At 39.5% G+C, this 23,449-nt stretch overlaps 2 protein-coding genes and 1 long non-coding RNA gene across 9 annotated transcripts; 2 read left to right on the top strand and 1 right to left on the bottom strand.

Annotated features, from left to right (window-relative positions):
- The first annotated feature begins 892 nt into the window (after positions 1 to 892).
- On the top strand, positions 893 to 5,131 carry LOC125988266 (sodium/hydrogen exchanger 2). Its single transcript, XM_049753238.2, has 13 exons — positions 893 to 1,169; positions 1,263 to 1,588; positions 1,667 to 1,804; positions 1,925 to 2,175; positions 2,580 to 2,797; positions 2,881 to 3,080; positions 3,155 to 3,244; positions 3,317 to 3,387; positions 3,458 to 3,625; positions 4,100 to 4,205; positions 4,369 to 4,485; positions 4,562 to 4,655; positions 4,731 to 5,131. The coding sequence occupies exons 1-13, from the start codon at positions 893 to 895 to the stop codon at positions 5,054 to 5,056; spliced, it is 2,382 nt and encodes a 793-aa protein (XP_049609195.1). The 3' UTR covers positions 5,057 to 5,131.
- LOC125988309 (uncharacterized) lies at positions 1,473 to 7,945 on the bottom strand. Its single transcript, XR_007488280.2, has 3 exons — positions 6,757 to 7,945; positions 6,270 to 6,303; positions 1,473 to 5,816 (listed from the first exon to the last, which is right to left on the bottom strand). It is a non-coding gene; the product is annotated as an uncharacterized lncRNA (long non-coding RNA).
- LOC125988263 (inactive dipeptidyl peptidase 10) lies at positions 5,807 to 23,274 on the top strand. Of its 7 annotated transcripts, none has more exons than XM_049753233.2 (27): positions 5,807 to 5,913; positions 12,605 to 12,719; positions 12,829 to 12,924; positions 16,087 to 16,181; positions 16,256 to 16,330; positions 16,635 to 16,687; positions 16,763 to 16,844; positions 16,968 to 17,088; positions 17,147 to 17,301; positions 17,398 to 17,495; positions 17,556 to 17,679; positions 17,752 to 17,790; positions 17,862 to 17,969; positions 18,052 to 18,137; positions 18,615 to 18,662; positions 18,729 to 18,847; positions 18,926 to 18,973; positions 19,332 to 19,430; positions 19,501 to 19,570; positions 19,998 to 20,126; positions 20,190 to 20,255; positions 20,427 to 20,481; positions 20,560 to 20,659; positions 20,731 to 20,789; positions 21,827 to 21,899; positions 22,018 to 22,091; positions 22,172 to 23,274. In XM_049753233.2, the coding sequence occupies exons 1-27, from the start codon at positions 5,854 to 5,856 to the stop codon at positions 22,301 to 22,303; spliced, it is 2,379 nt and encodes a 792-aa protein (XP_049609190.1). In that variant the 5' UTR covers positions 5,807 to 5,853; the 3' UTR covers positions 22,304 to 23,274. The 7 variants fall into 7 exon arrangements, 6 of the variants coding, with proteins under 6 accessions (XP_049609190.1, XP_049609186.1, XP_049609192.1 ...); XM_049753234.2 differs by lacking the exon at positions 5,807 to 5,913 and adding an exon at positions 10,131 to 10,292; XR_007488266.2 differs by lacking the exon at positions 20,731 to 20,789 and having other exon boundaries at positions 22,172 to 22,246.
- Positions 23,275 to 23,449: the final 175 nt, after the last annotated feature.

Genomic DNA, 23,449 nt, shown 5'->3' with positions numbered 1-23,449 from the left:
ACACACAATACTCAGTCTATAATTACAGTACTACGACCTACATACAGTAACGTAGTAGGTCTAGGTGTTCTGTCATAGTTCATAAAGTGAATTCATATTATTGCAAGCAACTGAAACATTGTGCATGGCTTAGTAAAGGTCTAAGAAACATTGTACGCTAAATCCCCCACCCAAATTTTTATTAAAACAGTCCATTTTTTAGAGGTGTATTGAGACAGAAGTCGTGATCTTTGAGGTGTCAATCATTTGCCTCATGCTGACTTAACGTGTATGTTTCTTTCCTTTTGCTGACAAAAAAAAAAAGTTGTTTTCATGCGTTCTGTATTTTACCCGGTTTACCCGCCAAAATTGTGATTCTTTTAAGTACCACTAGAGGGAGCCCGATTACCACAATTGCAACACTTTGAAAGTCACTGCAGCAATATTTGCGAGTGTCCTACCTTCCAGTCAGTCTTGCTAAAGTTTGGTTTGAATCACTCTCCTCTTGCACCATCCTGTGGGCAAGAGTTGTAATTTGAAGTCTACCAACTTGAATTTTAGCAGTGCTGAATTGGTGTCCAGTCCATTTTTTAATTATGGCTAAATTTTAGACTTATTCAGACTGAGAGCTGGAACAGCATGTGGGAAAAGGGAAACAATATAAAACGTCCCAACAATGCTTTGCCACACCTTGTAGGCAAGCCACTTGTTACCAACAGGTTGAACAACAGTTGAAACTAAAATTGCATTTCACCTGAGTCGCCTCAGAGAGAGGAGTTACCTTTTTTAAAAATGATTTTCTTGAAAATGCATCTGCAAGTTTTTTCATGACATACAAATGGAGTATATCAGCCCAGTTTTTTTGTTCACCGGTTGCTGCCATTTGATTTGTCCGGACTTGTGATTTGCAGCAATGCGCGGCCCGGATTTGATTGACGGACAAATTTTACGAGCTCTCCTTCTTTTGTCTCTCTGCTGTTATGGAGGAAAATGTGAAATTGAAAATTCGGACTCTTCAGCGGCAACAGGCTCGCCGATCGGCAAACCTTTCCTCGATGATATTGAGCACCCTCAGGCCTTCCCTGATGAGGAGAGGGCTAATTTACCCGTTTTTACAATGGACTATCCTCGGGTACAAATCCCCTTTGAATTTACACTCTGGGTGCTGCTGGCCTCCTTTGCTAAAATTGGTAAGTCAGATTATTTATTTTTTTACTGTGCATTATATCTTTAAAGATTTTTTTTTTTTTTATAGAGCAAACAACTTCATCTTGTTTCCCCAGGTTTCAATATTTACCACAAAATCACAATCTGGATCCCCGAGTCCTGCTTGCTGATTTCCATCGGCCTTATCGTCGGTGCCATCATGCACTCGGTTAAAGAAGAACCGCCAGCCGTGCTCACCTCCAACGTCTTCTTCCTCTACATGCTCCCGCTAATAGTCCTGGAAAACGGCTACTTTATGCCCACGAGGCCATTTTTCGAGAACGTGGGCACGGTTCTGTGGTTTGCCGTGGTGGGAACTTTGTGGAACAGCGTTGGCATCGGGCTTTCGCTTTTCGCTATTTGTCAGTGTGAAGCTTTTGGAGTTCAAGATATCAACCTGCAGGTTAGTCGTGTCAGGTGGATCGGGTTAAAAAAAAAAAAAAAATTCAATTTGAGCTGTTGACGTTTTTGCTCCCGTCAGGAAAATTTGCTATTTGCTTCCATCATCTCCGCTGTTGACCCCGTGGCTGTGCTAGCCGTGTTTGATGACATCGATGTTAACGAACAGACACACATTGTCATATTTGGAGAGGGACTTTTTAATGATGCTGTCACTGTGGTGAGTGTCCTGCTTTTCTTTGCTATTTATAGCGTGTGACACAAATCGATTTTGTTTGATGGAAACCAACGGAGCTTCTCGTGCACTGATATTAATTGAATTTTTTTTTTGTCATGGCAGGTACTTTACAGCATGTTCTCCTTTGTGGCGGACATGCCGACCTTTGAATCCACCGATGTGTTTTTGGGCATGGCTCGGTTTTTGGTTGTGGGGGTCGGAGGCATCCTCTTCGGCCTTGTGTTTGGCTTCATGGCGGCGTTCACTACACGTTTCACGCACAACGCACGGCATATCGAGCCCCTCTTTGTCTTCATGTTCAGCTACTTGGCCTACCTGGCATCTGAGCTCTTTGCCATTTCCAGCGTTCTCGCGTAAGTAGAAACCAAAACATTTGCGTCCTGCTCCAGTTGTTTATTCACACAGTTCCATTTGCTGTGAATCGCTCATGAGATTGTCATCTACGAAACTCTAGATTCTCGTGGACTGACGGAACATGTCAAACTTGCTCTTCCTCTTTCAAGGAGGTGGAAGTTCAATACGATTTGTAAACGTTGCTTAAACATGATTTTTTTTTTGTGCCCCACTTGCACACCAATGTCATAAAACCAAATATCTTTTTAGTTATTTTTTAAATAATAATAATAATATATATTTAAAAATAATAATTATAATTAATCAAGAAATATATATATTTTTTAATATTTTTAAAATAAATGTGTTTTCTTTCCATAAAATCAACACTTCCTATTTTGGCACATTTCCCTTCCCCCTGCAGAATTATCACATGTGCAATCACGATGAAGTACTACGTGGAGGAGAATGTGTCTCAGAGATCCTGCACGACCATCCGCCACGTGATCAAGATGTTTGCCACCATCTCTGAAACGCTCATCTTCTTCTTCCTGGGGGTGATTACCATCACGACTGAACACGAATGGAACTGGGCCTACATCCTGTTCACGCTCCTGTTTGCCCTCCTCTGGCGAGGAATCGGTGAGTGCAGACCAAACGCATCCATCCAATTTTAAACATTTGTTTGAGCAGTAACAACCCCCCCCCCCCTCTCCTCCCTGCAGGCATTCTGGTTCTATCCCAGATCATAAACCCATTCCGGACCATCCATTTCACTTTTAAGGACCAGTTTGGTCTGGCCTACGGAGGCGTTCGAGGGGCCATCTGCTTCGCTTTGGTCTTCACTCTGCCTGATAGCATCAACCGGAAGAATTTGTTTGTCACCGCTTCCATCGCCATCATCATCTTCACCGTGTTTATCCAGGTAGGGGCCGTCGCTAGACTGCTCTTACTTGTCAATATGGAGTCATGTAAATCCGAATCGTTTTCTCGTGGCAGGGTATCAGCATTCGTCCAATCATCGAATATATAAATATCAGGAGGACCAATAAAGACTTGGGCACCATCAATGTAGAAATACACAACAGGGTAAGCCTCTTTGCATCTATTTAATCATTTGATTTGCTTTGCTTGCTTTATATGATTTAAATTTGTTCCAAGGTGATGGAACATATTGTTTGCGGCATTGAGGACTTGTGCGGCCAATGGAGTCATTACTACTGGAAAGACAAGTAGGCTCGTAAATAAATAATGAAGCCTGGAATCTATTCGGTGATACAATTCATTTTGTTGCAAGCTCAGGTTTAAAAAGTTCAACGATCGCTTTTTGAGACGCATCCTGCTTCGAGACAACAGGGCAGAGTCAAGCATCGTGTCTCTGTATAAGAAACTTGAACTGCAGACGGCTATTGATTTGCTGGACACACCTGTGGGCGACCTGAGTGCCGCGCCGTCCATTGTGTCGCTTCAGTAAGTTTAAAAAAATGCTAATTTATTTTAATTTTTATTTCTTTGCATTTATTTGTATTTATTTGCATTTATTTGTATTTCTTTTTATTGATTTGCATTTATTTGTATTTCTTTTTATTTATTTGTATTTATTTAATTTACTTGTACTTTTTATTCTTGTATTTATTTGTATTTATTTTCATTTTATTTTTATTAATTTTTTTAAAAAATTGTTGAATTTTTTATTTATTTGCATTTATTTGTATTTATTTGCATTTATTTGTATTTCTTTTTATTTATTTGCATTTATTTGTATTTCTTTTAATTTATTTGTATTTATTTAATTTACTTGTATTTCTTTTTATTTTTTGTATTTATTTTCATTTTATTATTATTTATTTTTTTTAAAATTAGTTCTTTCTTGACGCACTTGAAATCTTGAAATACAAATTTTCTAATGAGTAATTATCCCTGGCTGTTCATTTTCCTCACCAGCGACGAGAGGAGGAATTCGCCGCAACCCAAAAAGAATTTGCTGGCAGCGGACGTGAGGAACATGCACGACATCCTGTCGAAGAACATGTACAAGATAAGAGAGAGGGTAAGCTGAGTGTTTCCAATTTCAATTGTCGCCCACAGCCCTCTTTTCAATTCAACAATATCAACAATATAGAATTAAAAATAATTTATTAATCAGTAGCCAATTAGCAGATGTCAGTTCCAAATTCTTACCATAACCACTCCTCCACCTAACCCCTGGCCAGACGATGGCCTACACCAACAAATTCAACCGGCCCGAGAACGGCCGAGCCCGGGAGATTTTGATCCGCCGACATCAGAGCATCAGACGCAGCCTCCGATCGGCAAGCTACCGAGACCTGGTAGTGAAACACACTGACCTCAAGTAGAACCCAAAACTATTTCATCCCATGCTGATTCTTCTTCTTGTTCTTGCAGCCTAATCAGAATATCCCCAAATCGCATAAATACTTTTCCCTGCAGCCGGGAATAGATCCAGAAGTTGCTTTTGCACTCAGGAGACGAAGCCATGGTAGGTTCATCAAGATTCAACGTTTTTGATCCAAAAGTGACTTGCTTATTTTATGATCCTGTCCATGTGTTTCAGTAATCGGCGATAGGTTCGGCCGCCATGGTGGACACTCCCCCTCCAGCTCCATAATTTCTCTGAGAAGACTCAACACTGTTGAAGAGTCTCCTAGGGTGGACGTTTTGGACGAGAGGAACCCCGGCGGTCACCCAGTCGCAAAGCCACGTAGGGCCAGCGCTAAATCGGACCAACCTCCAGGGAGAACGGAAGCGACTGTGGCTCCGCCTCCTTTACCAGTCCCGCCTGGCTGGGTTGCCGACAACCAGAACATCAACGAGAGTAGGACTGGAGATCCACTACTCGGACATTCGCCACAGGAGCCTCAAGGTTCTGGGAGGTCATGAGAGCTTGAACTTTCTTCCTGGGACTTTCACCATGTGACATCAGGGGTTTACTAATAAAGTTTTACGAAATTGAAATGACTGCCATGTACATCACCTGCTGAGTTATCATTACAAGGTGAAAATGAAGTCCTCAATGATCTGGCTCTGCCCCAAAGTGTGATGTCTTCTACCTTGCTTCCACAACATTTAATGGAAATGAGTACTTTGCAGTCTGCAATTCAGATAATTGACAAAATGACATAACGGCTTTATTCAACACTTTAGGCCTGAGGCCCAAATGGGCAAGACGGACTGGACGGTCTGATTAAAGTCGCTGATGAGGTTTTCATTTGATTGTCTTATAATAATTAATTAATTAATAATTAAATGGAGGATGTTTGTCGTTGTGTTCAGTGTCTTAAGATAACTTTTGTTTTGAATTTAATTTAACCGGTCAACTGCCATTTTTAATCAGATTTTGGTGTCTTGCAACAAATTTTTGATATTGATTTTAAAATGAGAATTATTCAAAAAAAATTTAATAAGCTTAAATCCTGCTCTATCCCAAACACTTGCAACGTTTTTGCCTCGAGAGTAGATTCCGACGAGACGACATCTTCCAAATTGTACGTGGGAGGCATTGGCCACCTCCACCACAACACAGCACGGGAGGGAGGCCACCAAGTGACAACCAGAAGGATCGACCAGTGCGAGTTTAGCCTCTGATGTCGCTTAACGACAACATCGGCGGGGAAACAGCCTTCGGACGTCGGACTTTGTGCTAAAGGAAGGAAAAGCTGAATCGGAGAAAGGCGAAGATGAACCAAACGGCGTCCGTCTCTCATCAGATTGAGTGTCATCCGGCCAAAGATGTCAAGGTTTGTTATTTTCATCCTTGCTTATTTTCATTATTGTGCTCGGTATTAGATGAGTGTCAGTGATTCTATTCCACTTGGCGCAGCAAAATGGACACTTTGGCACTTGTTGCAGTTTCGGGATTATGTAACACGGTCAATGTCATTTTGTGTAATTTCGTTTGGGCGTGTTTGAATAAATGGCAAGATTAATGTCGCTTTCCAAAAGTCTTCCTTCGACTCAAAAATCACATTATTGTACTTCCATCGAGACGCTGATTTCACGTCCAAATCAGCTAAAATAAAAGCGAGAATGTCACTTTAAATGACATTAAAGAGTTTTGTGTTGTGTTAAAATCTCAAACTCGTTTTGCACTTACCCAAAAAGTGAATTTTCACATCCCACACTGCAAGCTGGGCCATCGATACCAAGGCACAGGAGGGTGAGAAGAGGGAGAGAAAATGTTTTTCAGATCGACTTCTTGGCGTCTCGCATTTCATCGCATCTACTTTTATGCCATCTGCTGCTTGTTTAATTTTCCAATAAGCAAACACACTTTGCATTTACAGATACAAATAAAAAAAAAATCAGACCTCTATTCTCATCCTCAATTTATGATCATTATGGTATATTCCGGACTATAAATCGTACAAGTTGCATCAGCCATAAAATGATTAAATCCAACACCAAGAATCATCTTGAAAGGCAATTTAAAATAAAAATTGAATAATCAACAACAGGCTGAACGCTACGGTATGCTAACGTTACATGCTAACACATAAACAAGGAACTAAGAACGTGCCTGTCGTAACATATTAAGAGTTATTCAGATAACTATAGCATAAATAACATACTAACAAGTTTACCAAGCCATCCATGTCACTCCAAATCACTAAATCCAATGAAATCTTTATCGTTTGTGCCGCTTTTAGAAGCTAGAAGACGTAGCACGTCTTCTTCTTCGTGGCTTCCGTCAGAATCATCGTCCATTGCAGTTCCAACTATTCCACGGGTCTAGAGCGCTCTCTTGTGGTTTAGTGTGAAGATAACATGTGAAATGATAATAATGTGTTTATAATTTCATATATAAGTCGTTCCTGAGTATTATAAATCGCACCCCCGGGCAAACTATAAAAAAAAAACTGCGATTTATAGTCCAGAAAATAAGAATTGAGTAGATGGTGCTATTTGATTTTTTTTTTTTTTAAATGGCGTCATTAGATAGCCGACTGGTATTTCTAGACACTATGAATCATCAAGTTGTCACTTCCAAAATGGCCAAACTGAGGGAACTTCTGTTTTTTCACAAAAGAGCAAAATCTCCATCTTCTACAGCTACATTGAACAAAATCTGCCACTTCATCTTAAAATCGAGTCTTGCGTGGAAGATATGGACATTCAAAGACAGATTGTTGACATTGTCAATTTGTCAGCATCCAACCTGAACGCAGAAGAATGAAACAAAAATAGAGCCGTGGAAAAAAAAAAAAGATTTGACCGCAGTGCAGACAACAGACAAATAAAAGCTTTTTTTTCCCCCCCTTAATCAGAAACGATTCCTGAGATCCATGGCTGGCCTCCAGGGGCGAACACAAAAGGTTGCAGAGGATTATTTTATAAGAAGGAGGCGGTGAGGGTTGGAGGGGGGCTTGCAAAAACCTCTCATCCTGATTGATTCGGTAATTTAAAGGCTTATCTTCTTATAAAGGTGTTTAAGTAGATCTGAAAAGCCAAAAAAAATAAAAGCTCCACTTACAAGCTGATCAACAAGTTTCATTTCACTTGGAAGTGAGGACAAAGTCACCTTGCGTCTTGATCTGCAAGATTTGACCTCGCATCCTCACGGCACTCCAATTCACTGTCTCCTTCGTCTCATTCGATTTACTAAATTGGCCCGAGCACATCAAATTGACTTTGAGCTCCTGTTGTAAGTCAGACATGACGTCGTGCTTTGAGTCATTCCTTCATCTCCATAAATTTTTTTTTTTTTTTTTTTTTGAACGGCTGCTAATGGTCATTTTCAGAAGTGTCTTTCTTGCTTAAGCAAATTCAGTTCAATGGGCCTCGACGGCCAAATCCCCTCTGACACGGAATTAGACCATCAGTCTGAAGATGCCAAGTGAAACTAGGTTGAGTGATTTTACTCTTGAATGACACCATTTTTTTGGGTGGGGGGAAAGTAGTAAAAGCGGGAGCGAGCAGGAGGGGGATCTCCTCCCTGTTTACCGAGAGGAGAGAAGCTCGACGGTTGCCGGTGGCGAGAGGAGAAGCGATTTTGCTTTCCTTTCCTGTGTCATTTTCGAAAAGCAAGTGATTGATGTCTGAAGATGATGGAACCAGAGCTGAGATTCCTGGAGGTGAGGTGACACTTTTTTGTCATTGTTGCTAAAATTGGACAGTTGTTTTTGAGTCGTAAAAATGAAGTCACGTCGGCCGGCTCAAGAGTGTTTTTGTGAGATTTTGAAACACAGGAAAGATTTGCCTCTGGCTTTTTTTGTTGCTTTTGCAAGCGAGGCTTCGCGCCGCTTTCATTCAACGATAAATCGGTAAGGATGTTGTGTGTGCAGGGTTTTAGCTCGAGATTTGGTGCTGGTTTGTCTTTGTGATGTGGAGTTAAAGAAAAAGCACCAAATGGTGGCTGTCTGGGTAGCTGTTGATAAGTTGGCCTATTTTCTTCACACGACTTCTTCTGGGCTGTGATCCCAAAATTTAATCACACCAGAAGAGTCAAATTCGGTCTGTGGTTTCCTTTTAATTGTCGGAAAACTCTGATCTAGTACATATGTAAATGTGCGTTGTGGTATTAATATTCATGCTTATGAAATATAATCGTGGACTGATGATAGCTTTGAGAGGAAAGTATAAAGCGTTCACGTTTCGATTGCTATTAGCAAAAATCGGAATAGCACATGTTGAGCTTTTCTGCTCGGAATAGAAATTGGAAATTGTTTTCCTGTACGCATTTTTTTTTTGATGAAACTAAACTTACATAACTGTCAAAAATGATTAACAGACTACAAGATGAACAATTTACCAAAATAAATTAAAATTACTTGAAAATCAAAACTGGACTTTCAGGCCAGTGCTGCTTTTCAGAAAACGACACTTTAATTTCTTTGTATTTGAACGTCGATAAATTGACATAAACTAATCTTTGCAGTCATATTTTGGTGTGTATGCACTCGGGTGTTAAAGACATGATAATCGTGTCAAATAGGAGAAATGTCACTTTTTCTGGAATAACACAGCTCCCTCCGGAATTGCGTCTCTAATCAATTTCTGACCCGAGGAACTTCACAGCTTTTTTATCTTGCTAGCAAACTCTTGTGCCTTTAGCTGCGGGTCCCGTGGGTTTGCATCCTGCTCGCAGGTTAATTACATTCACCTACCGTGCCAGGCAGAACCCATCCATTATTAGATGGCAGGAGAAAATCTCTAATGGCCTTGAGGAGGCAAGTTTTACTACATTGAACACTCCTGTTGCTGCTGTGGCCATAGTCGCGTTGTTAACATGCTAGATGGATGGATCATCATGAATACAACGCAATAAAATACAACTTTATTTATGTAGCACATTTTACAACAGTCACTGTTGTTGACACATAAAGACAAGGTAAATATTTATTTATTTATTTATTTATTTATTTATTTATTTATTTATTTATTTATTTATTTATTTATTTATTCATTTATTTATGAATTGATTTATTGATTATTTTTCATGCATCTTCTTTCATCTTTGCATCATTTTTTTTTCTTTTTACCTCTTCATGTGTCTTTATTTTTTTTCCACCAATTCCCAATCTTTTAGGAACACTTTTGTACCAACTATCCCCTTCTTGCTTCCTCATTTGTTCTCTTCCTCTTGATGCTTGAGTTGAGCTTTAATAAGTTGGGATAAGGCCAAAGTCTGGCATCGACTGCATTTCCATGATACAGACACATTGATTTGTAACTCAATTCCAGTACAAATGGGAAAAACAAGTTGGAGGATGTACAGAGTCAGAAACAATTATTCTCATTAGCAGCAATAATCCAGAGAATAGCTGTCATGGAAGATTGGTATTTTGTAAATTATATATCAAAGCAATTGATTAAAAAAACAGCAATTGGATAACTAAACCTCAACAAAGATTTAGAACTCGTAACATATTTTCGTCAACGTCCACGGAAATAAAATAGAAATACTACGGTTAGACCTTTATTTTGGTAACAAACTCCGGAAGCTCTTCTGATTACCATAACAGCTAACTTGACCGAGTCGTTAAATCGCCTCCCAGTCAGATTTGGATGTTATTACCGGGAGGATTCGGAGGAGAATTTGGTCAAAAGACTACCCGGTGCAATGACAGCCTCGAAGGATCCGAGCAAGAAGAAATCGAAAGAGAATCAGCAAGATGAGGTACATAAATCACTCTCATCAACTTGCAGTAGTGATCCAAGGGCTTGTGTTGTTGCTTTTTTAATTTTTATTTGATGAGACAATTATTAAGGTGCAAAAATGTGTCTGGCGACAAGCCGGTAGAGTATAAGTGAGTGTGTGTGATGTTGTGGAACATGTGATGGATGCTCATCGTGTCTCTCGGATTGAGAAGTGACGTATCTTCCCGAGCTTGCATTTGGACGCATGCCTTGTGTTGTTGCATGCGAGCAGGTGCGACAGTTGAAAATGTGTAATCTCTCGCCGTATGACGTGTTACATAAATGTAGATTAAGTCATGAACAGGAGGCATAAAAGAATTATTATCCACACGTACGAGTCAAGGCTGTCAACTTATTTGCGTTGTTTCAGTGACCTGTTGAAGATGAGCTTCGGCGTACTGGTTGTAATCTAAAAGGCAACATTTGGACAGCGACTGTGATTGTCATTGCCACGTTACAGACATTGAGATGTTTGACTTTGTGGGGAGGGGGTCACGAGATTGTGAATAATGATTGATACCAAGGTATATCGTTGGGAAACTTGCCCCCCCAAAAGATCCATAGTGTGCAGTCGCGCAAATTATTATTATTATTATTATTATTATTATTATTATTATTATTATTATTATTATTATTATTATTATTATTAAAAGCTGATGTGCTAGAGAAATAAAAAAATAATAATTATTTGTGTTATGGTCAGGTTTTTAAACAAAAAAAAAGATTATTATTATTATTAAAAGCTGATGTGCTAGAGAAAGAAAAAAATAATAATCATTATTTTTGTTATGGTCAGGTTTTTAAACAAAAAAAAATATTATTATTATTAAAATAAGGTCAGGTTTTTAAACTAAAAAATATTATTATTATTAAAAGCTGATGTGCTAGAGAAAGAAAAAAAACAATCATTATTATTTTTGTTATGGTCAGGTTTTTAAACTCAAAAGCAGAGATTGGGACAATTTTCACTTAATTTTTTTAATTGTTATTATTTAACCAATTTGTAAAATGGGCACATCTTCCCCATTCTCCAAAGAATTGGTGTGCTCATGAATGTTATGTAGATGGAATATCTTTTCACGGTCAAACTCGTAGTTTCCATCGGAGGGCCATTATAATTATCAATGTTTTCTAAATACAGTATAGGCTGCAAAACAAACTGATGAACAACTAGTTTTGAATTCAGAGAGCAGTAAAAACTGTTAAAAATTTTTTAAAAAGACGTGGTAATAAAATATCTCTTTTTTTTAAAGTGAAGACAATTTGTAATTTTTGTAATGACACAAAATTTGCCTTGCGGGCCGTATCTGGCCCCCAGGCCTTGAGTTTGACACCTATAAGTGAGAAGCATTTCAATTTCTGTGGGAATTTTCTAGAGTTAAATGATGGCAGCAGTCGGAGAGCCAAGTGCTTTTTTAGATGGTGCTTCATTTAAAAAGTTTGACAAGTCCTACTCTAAATTATCCAAATTTGTGAATCTACCGTTTGCTGATTTCTCTGAAGACTTTCACACAATGCGCACGATTGAGTACCAGCTCACAGAAGTCAAACTAATAGTCAGAGAGCGGTCCGGAGCTCAATGGTGTGTGAGGAACATCCGGCGCCGACTGTGTGCGGCTGGCCCATTAATTAAATGCTCCACTTTCCACCTCGCCGCTATAGAGCGACGCACGAATGCCTCATGAGTGCGAATGAGCTCAACCGTTACAGTATATTTGCATCAAACTTGACAGTTATGTATAAAATATGAAATTAATAATATTCGCAATCCACAGCTATGTATCTCATGATATTGTATTTGCCTCAAGCTTCCAGCTTTGTGGTGATGTCATGAGACAACCTATGATTTGCCAAAAGCATGTCTTCAAAAAGTTTTGTTAAATTTGAGGAAACTATGTGTTTTTTTTTTATCGTTGAAATAATAAATCATCTTCCGAACCGCTTTTCCTCTCAAGGGAATGAATATAAATTTTGTGTCAATATTTTATTGGTGTTCAGAAATCATCACATTTTAAATTAATTTGCAAGTATAACTTTGTCATGTTGGAAATATTTTTAAAAATATTTTAGGAAGAATCCATTATTTCATGGAAGAACAAAAATATAAATTGTGAGTTAAATATGATCACTTTCCTTTAACCAGCCAACATTAGTGCACAAAAAAAAAAAGGCCATTCAATTTTCGGGGGGGATTTTTGCTGGAGCTTTTCAGGGTTTTGCAAAAATCCCTTTAAGTTCCATTTTGTTGTTGGTTTAATGAATTGCCAGCCCACTCATGTGTGTGCTTGGCAGGATTTTGTGGACATCAGCACCCCGCAGCGCAACTGGAAGGGCATCGCCATCTCTCTGCTGGTCATTGTGGTCGTCTGCTCGCTCATTACCGTATCTGTGGTGCTCCTCACGCCTGGTAAGAGCCGCACACAGCAGAAATGTCACTGGTTGCGTTACTGGGTTTTATATCTACTCAAATTTTCATTTTTTTTCAGTTTGTCATGTAATTTTCTTTGTTTCCTCAGCTGATCTGGCAGGCAGCATCAAGTCTGCACTGACTGTAGATGATCTGTACGCTTCCGAGTTCACCGTGCACGAGCCAGAAGTCGCATGGATAAGCGGTGAGCATTCAAGAGAAAAGTCCACGTGCTAAGCGCCATTAGGGAATGCTCCAGCGACGGTGCAAGGGAGCATTTCGAGTAACGGAACGCTCGGGTGGTTATTTGTGATCCTCCGAACCTTTTGTGACTTAACTATGGATATGTTCCGTTTGTGTGGCATACACCTGTTTTTTTTTCTTTTTTTTTTTCTTTTTTCTTTTTTTTTCTTTTTTTTTCATAAATATTGAACCTTTGGTAACTTAACACCTCGACATCAATTTTTATGTTTTTTATTTCTTTTTTTCTTAAATATCTTTTTACTTTTTCTTTTTTTTCTTTTTTTTCATAAATATCGAACCTTTCGTAATTTAACACCTCGACATCAATTTTTATATATTTTTTTCTGTTTTTTTTCTTTTTTTTCATAAATATTGAAATCTTTGGAAACTTAACACCTCGACATCAATTTTTATATATTTGTTTATTTCTTTTTTTTCTTAAATATCTTTTTTTCTTTCTTTTCTTTTTTTCATTTTTTCATAAATATAGTAATTTAACACCTCAACATCAATTTTTATATATATTTTTTCTTTTTTTCATAAATATCTTTTTTTCTTTTTCTTTTTTTTCATAAATATTGAACCTTTCATAACTTAACACCTTGACATCAATTTTTATATATTTTTTTTTCTTTTATTTTTTTCATAAATATTGAACACGTTTGATGTTTAGGCTTTTGCGACCGACTCGTTTTGGATCGCATTAGCGAGACTTTTAACACACCTCAGACAAGAGGATTATTTTTTAAAAGATAAATTGGCTACTTGATGTTTTTGATAGTGAGGAGGAAAATAGGCACAAAAACAGCTCAGATGTCTGAATGTGTGTACCTGTACATGTCACCACTTGTGTGTGTGTGTTTTGCTCCCCATTATTCTGTAAGATTGCAAAAGCAAAGAGTACAAAAAGGAAAATGATTCTAAAAGCCAGCCTCATTTTCAACACCTACTGTGAAAACTCAAGTCGAATCGTATTTTCTCGGAGCAGAAATATCGTCAATCCACATAATGGGAGCAAAAACTGTGACGACTAGGATAAAGTAATGGACACAACATTAGGAACACCTGCTCCAGCCATCTGAAGGATTTGGCCATGCTAGGAACGAATTAATCCGATTTCAGATTTCCTTTGCCGGAAATGTAATTTATTTCGTTTTTGGTATGCAGAAATGTCGAATCGGAACACCGCCGAGAGAAACATTGTTGATAAATTCGTTGAAATGCGTAACGGTTCCTCGCTGGCCTCCAGGTTTTGCTTTGTATGTTTGTCTCCGCAGGTGAGTGATTGTTTTCATTAAAGGCATTCGTCATGGCTGCTGCTCTTAGGTTGCGCAACACAAGACAGATTGTAGCCATCTTGTCCCCGAATTAACTAAACTAATCTGGTCTCCGCGTGATCATGCAGATTTACCACTCGTTAGATTTACAAGAGCAAATTTTTGTCGCCAAAGTCCACTGCACTAATACGCCATCATGTTTTTCCAAAAATGCAGCTGTGTTTTATCATCATATTGACGGTCCGTCTAAAGGGAAAAAAAAATCAATACGTGTCCGTGATGAAGATTTAGAAACACAGAGGCCGACGCTCCACTAAATCGCACTGCAGAAAGAAAATATTGAAAATTTGAGGATGGGAGTCCTTTGATGCAGGGACGGCCTGGCAACTCTTCCGTTTTGCTCCCGAGTTAGGCCTTCAAGCTGCGTCGACTAATCTAACACGAGCACAAACAACCCGAAGACTAAAACTTCACAAAGAAGTCAGAGAAGCTTTGCATCGCCTCCGGTTGGACAAATCCTGTCTTTGCAACGTGCTGCATTTTGTCACATTATGCTAACTTCCTCCTCCAAAATATCCTGGCTGTGTTCATTTAGAACATTGGTGTCAAACTTAAAGCCCGGGGGCCGAGTATGGACCATCACATCATTTTATGTGGCCCATAAAAACAAATTGTACATCAACTTCAGGTGTCAATACTAAAATTACAAATTGTCTTCACTTTTTAAAAATACAGCTATTGCTAGCAATTTTATTAGCATTCATCTTTTTAATAAATTTGAACAGTTTTTGCTTCTCTCTCATTTCAAAACTCATCAGTTTGTTGTGTAGCCTATCTATCTATCTATCTATCTATCTATCTATCTATCTATCTATCTATCTATCTATCTATCTATCTATCTATCTATCTATCTATCTATCTATCTATCTATCTATCTATCTATCTATCTATCTATCTATCTATCTATCTATCTATCTATCTATCTATCTATCTATCTATCTATCTATCTATCCATCCATCCATCCATCCATCCATCCATCCATCCATCCATCCATCCATCCATCCATCCATCCATCCATCCATCCATCCATCCATCCATCCATCCATCCATCCATCCATCCATCTATCCATCCATCCATCCATCTATATATCTATATCTATATATACATTTTTTTGTTGAGTTTGTTGTGTATCTCTCTCTCTCTCTCTCTCTCTCTCTCTCTCTCTCTCTCTCTCTCTCTCTCTCTCTCTCTCTCTCTATGTATATATACGTATATAAATAAATATATATATAAGGATATAAGGAAACTATATGACTACAATGTGACCAGTGACAAAAATGAAGTTAACACCCTGATATAGAACATTCCAAGGCATTTTGAATATTCATTTATGATCATTTGTTGCGCTAACTGACCAGAAGGGGTATTCGGCACTGCAGAATAATAATAATAATAATAATTTTAATTCATATAGCGCTTTTCAATAACCCAAAGACGCTTTACAGGGAATAAAAAGGGTAACAATAGGACATAGTATAGAAGAGCACAATGAGCTCTGCTTGCATATTGCAGTCCTTCGCAGCTTGGAGGCTTGCGACATTATACGAGTAATAATAAAAGACAAACAAAGATGGACAGAGTAAACTAGGCAGATACACTTTGAGGTTTTCTTGTTTTGATAAGAGCAGCAGCACGGACGGCGGACGCCACTTCATCATATGTTGCCATGGGAACCATCTACTTCGCTCTCATTGGCAGTCGTTTTTTGTGCTTAAATCCGTTTTTATATAGCTCGGAATCAAATAAAATTTCATGATGTTACCCCGACCTCTTTTCTGCTCTCAGATTCCGAGGTGGTCTTCAGGAACCGAGACAAGCATGTTGTGAAATTTGACTTCACTCGCAACGAGAGCCAAGTCCTGCTTAGCGACGCGACTTTTGTGAGTTTTTTGTGTGTGCGTTCGGCGAGATGTTTTTCTTGCATCGGTTGAGTTTTTTTTTTTCCCCTCATCAGGTGGCATTCAAGGTGGCAAAGTACTCGCTCTCGGCAGACCTTCAATATGCGCTCTTTGCTTATGACGTCAAACAGGTGGGCGTGGCTATTGCTCAGCTGCTCTGTATATTTTTTTTTTTATAATGACGTGCAACACAAACAAGCACACACACACACGCCGGCAGGGAAAATAATCCCGCCACCTGCGCTCAATAGATGTGCACAGATTTTCGAGTGTGTGTTTTGTTTGTCTTATTTATATTTCATCGCTTCTTCATACATTCATACTCGAGTGCCCGAGGACAAAGCTTTGTTTTTCACACATACTGTCGAGGTCTGGCAGTCGATGTGGGTCACCTTCAAGTGTGAGCTTTGTGTGATTGATTTGTATCCGTTACAGATGTACAGATTTTCCTACCAGGCTTCCTACATCGTTTATAACATTTACACCCGGTAGGTTTGGGTGTCATTCTGGGTTCTCCGGAGCATTCGTCGGAGTCGGTTCTTAATATTTCGATGTGGTTTTAGGGAAGTTTGGGAACTGAACCCTCCGGAAGTTTCCAACGCTGTGCTGCAGCATGCGGCGTGGGGGAAACAAGGACAGCAACTGGTGAGGACGCATCACTGCTAGTTATTTTTTAGATTAAGAAAAAAAACAAATTTTTTTTTAGAACAATTTGTCACCACTGAGATTTTACCAACCCGTTTTGCATGCCTCCCTCTTCCTTCCAAGATTTACATTTTTGAGAACAACATCTACTACCAGTCGGACGTGAAGAGCAACTCCTTGAGGATCACCTCTTCTGGCATGGAGGGCGTCATCTTCAACGGGCTTGCTGATTGGCTTTATGAAGGTACGAGTCCACTGCAAATCCGATGCAGACATTGGCATAAAATTGTGTTTGCCATCAGAGGAGATTTTGCATTCCCATTTGGCCCACTGGTGGTCACCTGATGGAGAGAAACTGGCTTTCCTCACTATTAACGACACGCTGGTACCCAACATGGCTTTGGCCCAATTCACTGGCAGCGCCTACCCCCGAGGTCTCCAGTACCCGTACCCCATGGTGAGAGCAAAGCACTCATCAGTCGATTTTAATTGAAGTTCCTCTGAGTCAACGTTACTCGAAAAAATAAAATTACTGTCCCAAATGTTCCATCAGGCCGGCCAGACAAACCCAGCGGTCAAGCTGTCTGTGGTCCATCTTTTTGGGGTAACACACACTGTGGAGCTGCAACCTCCCGATCAGCTCAGGCTGAGGTAACACAAATAAAAGATGCACAGCCACAAAAGCCTCCGCCTCATTCTAGTCTTCCGCAGTGATTTCTACATCAGTATGGTGAAGTGGATCAGCAACACGCACTTGGCCGTGCGCTGGCTCACTCGGGCCCAGAACGCATCCGTGCTGACCGTGTGCGAGGCCGCCGTGGGAGTCTGCCTCGCGGTACGTGCTTCTTATTCCACTCGGCCTCTACTTGACTTCCTTCGTGATTGTGTTTTTTGATTTGGGCTTCAGAGACATGAGGACTCTTCAGATTCATGGATCTCCAGGCAGGTACGTTGCCACCGTGACCTCCTCACGCTCCTCTGAGGGCATCACAAAGGTTTTTTTTTCCTCTCCAATAGAACCAGGAGCCTTTGTTTTCAAAAGACGCAAGCAGGTTTTTTCTTACCGTTCCTTTGAGACAAGGAGGTCAAGGGGATTTTCATCACATTGCCATGTTCACCAAAAAGGTGCGGGAATTAAACAGGACAAAATGTTAACATTTAAAAATCAATAATGAAGGAAGAAGAATGTGTTGTTTCTTCACTCCAGGGCGACAAGGACGAGATTGAACACGTGACGTCCGGCACCTGGGAGGTGACGCAAATTGTGGCGTACGATGAAAACAAGCAGGTCATGTATGTTTCCTCTGTTTTGGTTTGGTTCCTAATGGGGAATTTGATTCTGTTGCTGCACATTGAAGGGGCGGATCTATTCTAGTGAGATTAGGGCTGCTGGCCACCCAAAAAGACTGAAATATACTTGAGATGTTGCTTCATCACCTCACTATTTTATTTTAATTTAATTTAATTTAATTTAATTTAATTTAATTTAATTTAATTTAATTTAATTTAATTTAATTTAATTTAATTTAATTTAATTTAGTTTGATTTAATTTAATTTAATTTAATTTAATTTACAATTTCCAAACTTTCACTCACCACTTCCATTTTTCTATTTTGTCTCTATTTTGTGGATTTTCGGACATCTGTTTGTTTTTGGTATGTACATAAAGCTAAATTATCATACATCAATGGCTAAATAATTTGAAGGTGCCCTGAGAAGACAAATTTTGGAGTTTATAAGGTGTAAATGAGCTGATGATCTCCCCTCAGATACTTCCTGAGCACAGAAGTTTCTGCGCAACAGAGGCATTTATACAGGTGTGTCTCCGTTTCCATTACCTTTGGCTCCGCCTCCTTTCAAAACACGAATGTGCTCTCCATCAGCGTCTCCACCTTGGGTGCGTTTCCACGACAATGCCTCACCTGCGGACTCCGCGAGGCGTGCACGTTCTTTGAGGCCGACGTCAGCCCAGACGCCGAGCACGCCGTCCTGCGTTGCAAAGGTAAATCTCTCACTGACATGTTGGCCATGGAATTTTTTTGGTATCACAAAAATATTTTTACCATCTTTTCACTCGTAGGTCCGGGAGTTCCATCGGTTCTGCTTCTTAGTTTGGATGAGGTGGACTGTGAGTGCTTTGTTTGACAATTTCTGCAAAGCCCTGTATGGACAAAAGTATTTGGACACACCAATTACACAATTTAAGCACACAACAAGCACCCACAGACACACACAAAAAAAATAAAATCCTGTAAAATGACAGCTACACAACAAATTGATGACTAGTTTTGAATTCTGAGACTAGTAAAAACTGCTCAAATATTTTTAAAAGATTAATGGCTATAAAAATGACAGGAAGTATCTCTATTTTTTAAAAAGTGAAGACAATTTAATAATTAATTAATTGTGCTCTACTTTTGTTTCCGTTATTGTCTATTTCATTTTCATTTCATTTGCCCATTATTTTTTTTTTCATCTTCCATCAGCCTATTTCATCCTGGAGAACAATCACCCTGTGTGGTCGACGCTGTCCACCAAAAGAACGGTTCGGACCCAAATCCACACCGTCCATCATAACGACTTGGGTAGGAATGAGATGAGATGTGCACGCAAAGTTTCGTCTAATAACTCCAAGTGTGTGCTCACTCACACTAGAGCTACCTCTGAAGCTCATCCTTCCTCTTGACTTCTCCGAGTCCTTCCTCTACGGCCTTCTGCTCATCGTGTGAGGATCCACTTTGCATTCACCGCACCCTCCGCTGTGACCTTCACTCTTTGACGCATCACCGTAGCCGCGGGCCGCGCATCTCGCAAATCAAATGGAAAAAAAAATAAAAAAATGGGGACATCTCATAATGGCGCTTTAAAGTTCCGGCGACGCAGTCTTTTTGAATATTTAATTTTTTAATATGATAACTATTTTAAGCACATCGTATTATCATTAGCGCTGACGCTAATTTGTTAGTGGCAATGTCGCTAATAGCTTAGCCAAAGGTTACCTAATCAATCCAGTGTGCCATTAAAGACCTTTAAGAAAAAAAAAAATCCAATTAAGTCCAGTAACTTTTTTTAATGATGATTATGATATTTTTAGCTGCTAAAAGGACTTCTTTTTTTTTTTTGTACACGCTAACACGGCTCCGTCCCATTAGCGGCAGCTCTCCTGGTGACCAGGCGGTCACGGAGGAGTTCAAGCTGGACTGGGATCAAGTGTTGGTGGGCTCCGAGGAGGTGATCGTAGCTCGGCTAGACGGTCGCGGTTCTGCGTTCCGAGGTCAAAGGTATGTGAATTTTTTTTTTTTTTTAGGACGTGCAGCTAGCTCATGATGGCTTTTACATCACAGGATGTTGCATCAGCTCCACCAGAACATTGGGCAGGCGGACGTTGAGGACCAGATAGCAGCTCTGGCGTACGTACTCATTTCAAGATGGGAAAAAAAAAGCTCTCTAGAAGAATAAGTGAAATGTTCAGTGAGTCATTTGAAGCAAAAATGTGATGGGAAGCCATTTGGTTTTCAAAAAGCTCATCCATGTCATCGTGAAACAACTTCACGATGGATTGATGAGTTCTTTCTCTCCAGGTACTTGGTGAAGCTTCCCTTCATTGATCCGACCAGGGTCGGCGTTTTTGGAGAGGTCTGAACTGCTCATATTGTTTCATTTTGTCCATCTGAGGTGCAAGAAAACGTTCAAGTGCCAATTTTCGTCCTGCAGGACTACGGCGGTTACCTGACGCTGATGCTGATCAAATCGACCGAGGCGTTGATCCGATGCGCTGCTGCTCAGGCTCCTGTTGTCGATTGGACCATGTATGGTGAGTCCGCCTCATTCAGATCCGCAGACGCAAATCAAACTGAAATATTTTTTTTTTTTTGATGCCACCAGCTTCAGCGTTCTCAGAGCGATATTTCGGCACGCCGTCTTCTGAGGAGAACAGATATCAAGTGAGCTGCTTCTAGCTACCAATTTCCATTGTCGTTAATCTCAAACAGGTTTGAGCTGGAGCTTTTAAACTAATCCAAGCATCCCTTTAAGGATCTTGCCTTGTGTGGCAGAAAATATATCTGAAACATTCTAGGTTGTTGTCTTTAGCTCAGAGAGAAAGCTGGCGAATTTGTCTTTTTGACAAGTGTGAATGCAATGGGACCATGCAGAAATACACAATGGTCCACTAAGTGAAGGTCGCAGACAGTTTTCTTCTAAGTGGGTTGCGATGAATTGGGCCAGAGAGCTCTATTTCCGTGGCGGGGGCGGGGTTGCCCTTCAAGTGACATCCAAAGACTGAGGATAGTGGGAAACTATAGAAGGAATGGTGCCGCGAAGGTCCAGGTCCTGACGGAATCCCAGTTGTGTGCTTGTTTGCATCCTCCCTGAGCAATGCCAATGTAAAATGGCTGCTCAAAAAATGGAGAATGACCGACGCGCCAATTCTTTCTCATTCCGCTTTCCATTCCAGTCAGGTAGCATGCTGTGTTCAATCTCAACACTTTGCACAATGATATTTGAGTGGCAATTAAATTTTAGTCCATTTCCTCCGCACAAATATCACTTCAGAGGCACCATGTCCTTCCTCATTGCTCCAGCGCATACAATATTCACGATGAATAGAAAAATTAATCCAACAAAAAAGTGATACTCAAAGTTTGAAATTGCTATTTATTTATTTTAATTTTTTAATTTAATTTTTATTTATTTATAGCTTTATTTATTTATTTATAGCTTTATTTAGTTATAAAATTATTTGTTTCATTTATTTATTCATTCATTTATATTTTATCGGTTATTTTATTTTATTTTAATTTTTATTTATTTAAGATTTTTTTATTTGTATTTTTTGTAATTATTTATAGCTTTATTTATTTATAAAATTATTTTTTTCATTTATTTATTCATTAATTAATTGTTTTTTTTAAATTTGTATTTATTTATAGCTTTATTTATTTATAACATTAATTTTTTCATTTTTTTTTTATCGGTACAGATGTCCAAAGTTCTCCCAGACGTCAAAGGCCTGCAGGGAGGAACTCTGTTTCTCGCCCATGGGACTGCTGATGGTAGACACACACACACACACGCACACACACATTTCGGTTTCCTTTGCCAATCTGGCATGAAGACCGTCGAAAATCTGTGTCCGGCGGCGGACTTAAACAATTCTGTTCTTCTTCTCAGCAAACGTTCACTTCCAACACTCAGCGGAGCTCATCAAGCACTTGATCAGGGTGGGAGCCAACTACACCATGCAGGTACCGAAAAGGGCATGCAAAAGGGCAGCATGAGCAAATATAGTTGCAGGGAGATGTTTACTGGTTGCTTTCCGGGACAGATCTACCCTGATGAGGGCCACTTCCTGTCAAGGCAAAGCCAGATTCAGCTGAGGCACTCTCTGATTGGCTATTTTAGAGGTTGCCTGTTGGACGCGTCATCATTACTCGACAGGCGTGCTGAAGATGAATGAGGAGCTCCACAGAACAATTGTGTGTTTTTTACTCCTAGCACAAAATTTCAGTCATTGAGAATTTAGAACAGGGGTGTCCTTTCCTTCAAGGGGAGCTTACACAAAATCTGAGGGCAGTGGCGGAGCTAGATGGGGGGGCCGCAGGGGCACTGCGGACCCTAGCTGCCAGGTGAGATCTTTTTTTTTTTTCTTTTTCCAACAATTCCACCCTCTCCCAAAGGTGACATAACAAATCATATTTTTTGTGATTATTTTTTTTTTTACCCCATATTGAATTTTAGTAGTTTGATGGAGGTTGTGAGCTGCTATGAAAAGCAAATGGCGGCATCGTAACTTTAATTTGGACACCCCTGATTTAGAAGCTAAGATAAATGAAAATAATAGCCCACTTGTGGTGTCTACATTAGATCCTGGTTTTAGCTCCTCAAAAATGTTGTTTAGAAATATAACGCGAAATGTGAGACCAAAACTGGTTAGTGACGTTCGTGGCAGGAAGCCGCCGACGTTGTGCACTTTAAAAAAAAATTGTCGCTCGGTCTTCAGAATGTGAGTTATGTTGAAGACACTCGGTGTTGGGGTTTACATTTTTTTGTAAACTGTTTAGCTTCAATCGTGTTTTTACGTTCACATTACCGATTTGCCCTTTAACTGTGTAACAAGATCGTTTCCTTCCTTTTCTATGAGAATCCATTCTGGGTAGATTTACAATTCTGTTGGTTTTCACAAAAGATAGACAGGCAACAGCTAATGTGATTTAGTCAAATTTAAAAAGGGAATATTTCTCACCAAACAAAAACAAGAAAATCAAAATAGACAAGAACGGAAAGCTGAGGAGCTAGAAATGAGGGATTTTGGTTAGTGTTGTGCAAATCATTTTTTTATGTTATGTGTGAATAGTATAAGACTTAGCCTCATGTAAAAAATGCAGACAAAGGTGTTACAGGTGAGGTAAATAAATACATGTAAATGTTTTTTTTTGTTGAGTCAATTACCGTGGCTGCTTATGACCAGTTTTATGTAGAAAAGAAAAAAAAAAGATTTTGACTAATTCGCACATATCGTGCAGTGGGTTGTCATGCCAACCACTTTTTTTTCTCAGGATGTATTCATGCTTTCACATTTTCCAATTTAAGAGTAACTCATCCC

Source organism: Syngnathus scovelli, chromosome 2 (assembly GCF_024217435.2).
Source record: "Syngnathus scovelli strain Florida chromosome 2, RoL_Ssco_1.2, whole genome shotgun sequence".
NCBI lineage: Eukaryota > Metazoa > Chordata > Actinopteri > Syngnathiformes > Syngnathidae > Syngnathus > Syngnathus scovelli.
Note: the sequence above shows the minus strand (reverse complement) of the source record. Positions and strands in the feature narration are given on the sequence as shown.

Bases quoted from the DNA above. Each gene is read 5' to 3' on its own strand.
- LOC125988266 (XM_049753238.2), top strand. From the start codon at position 893: ATGCGCGGCCCGGATTTGATTGACGGACAAATTTTACGAGCTCTCCTT. The intron at 3,626-4,099 runs GTAAGTTTAAAA...TTTCCTCACCAG, and splicing joins CCGTCCATTGTGTCGCTTCA to CGACGAGAGGAGGAATTCGC. The intron at 4,206-4,368 runs GTAAGCTGAGTG...ACCCCTGGCCAG, and splicing joins TGTACAAGATAAGAGAGAGG to ACGATGGCCTACACCAACAA.
- LOC125988263 (XM_049753229.2), top strand. From the start codon at position 5,854: ATGAACCAAACGGCGTCCGTCTCTCATCAGATTGAGTGTCATCCGGCC. The intron at 17,791-17,861 runs GTACGTTGCCAC...CCTCTCCAATAG, and splicing joins ATTCATGGATCTCCAGGCAG to AACCAGGAGCCTTTGTTTTC. The intron at 20,256-20,426 runs GTACGTACTCAT...CTTTCTCTCCAG, and splicing joins GACCAGATAGCAGCTCTGGC to GTACTTGGTGAAGCTTCCCT.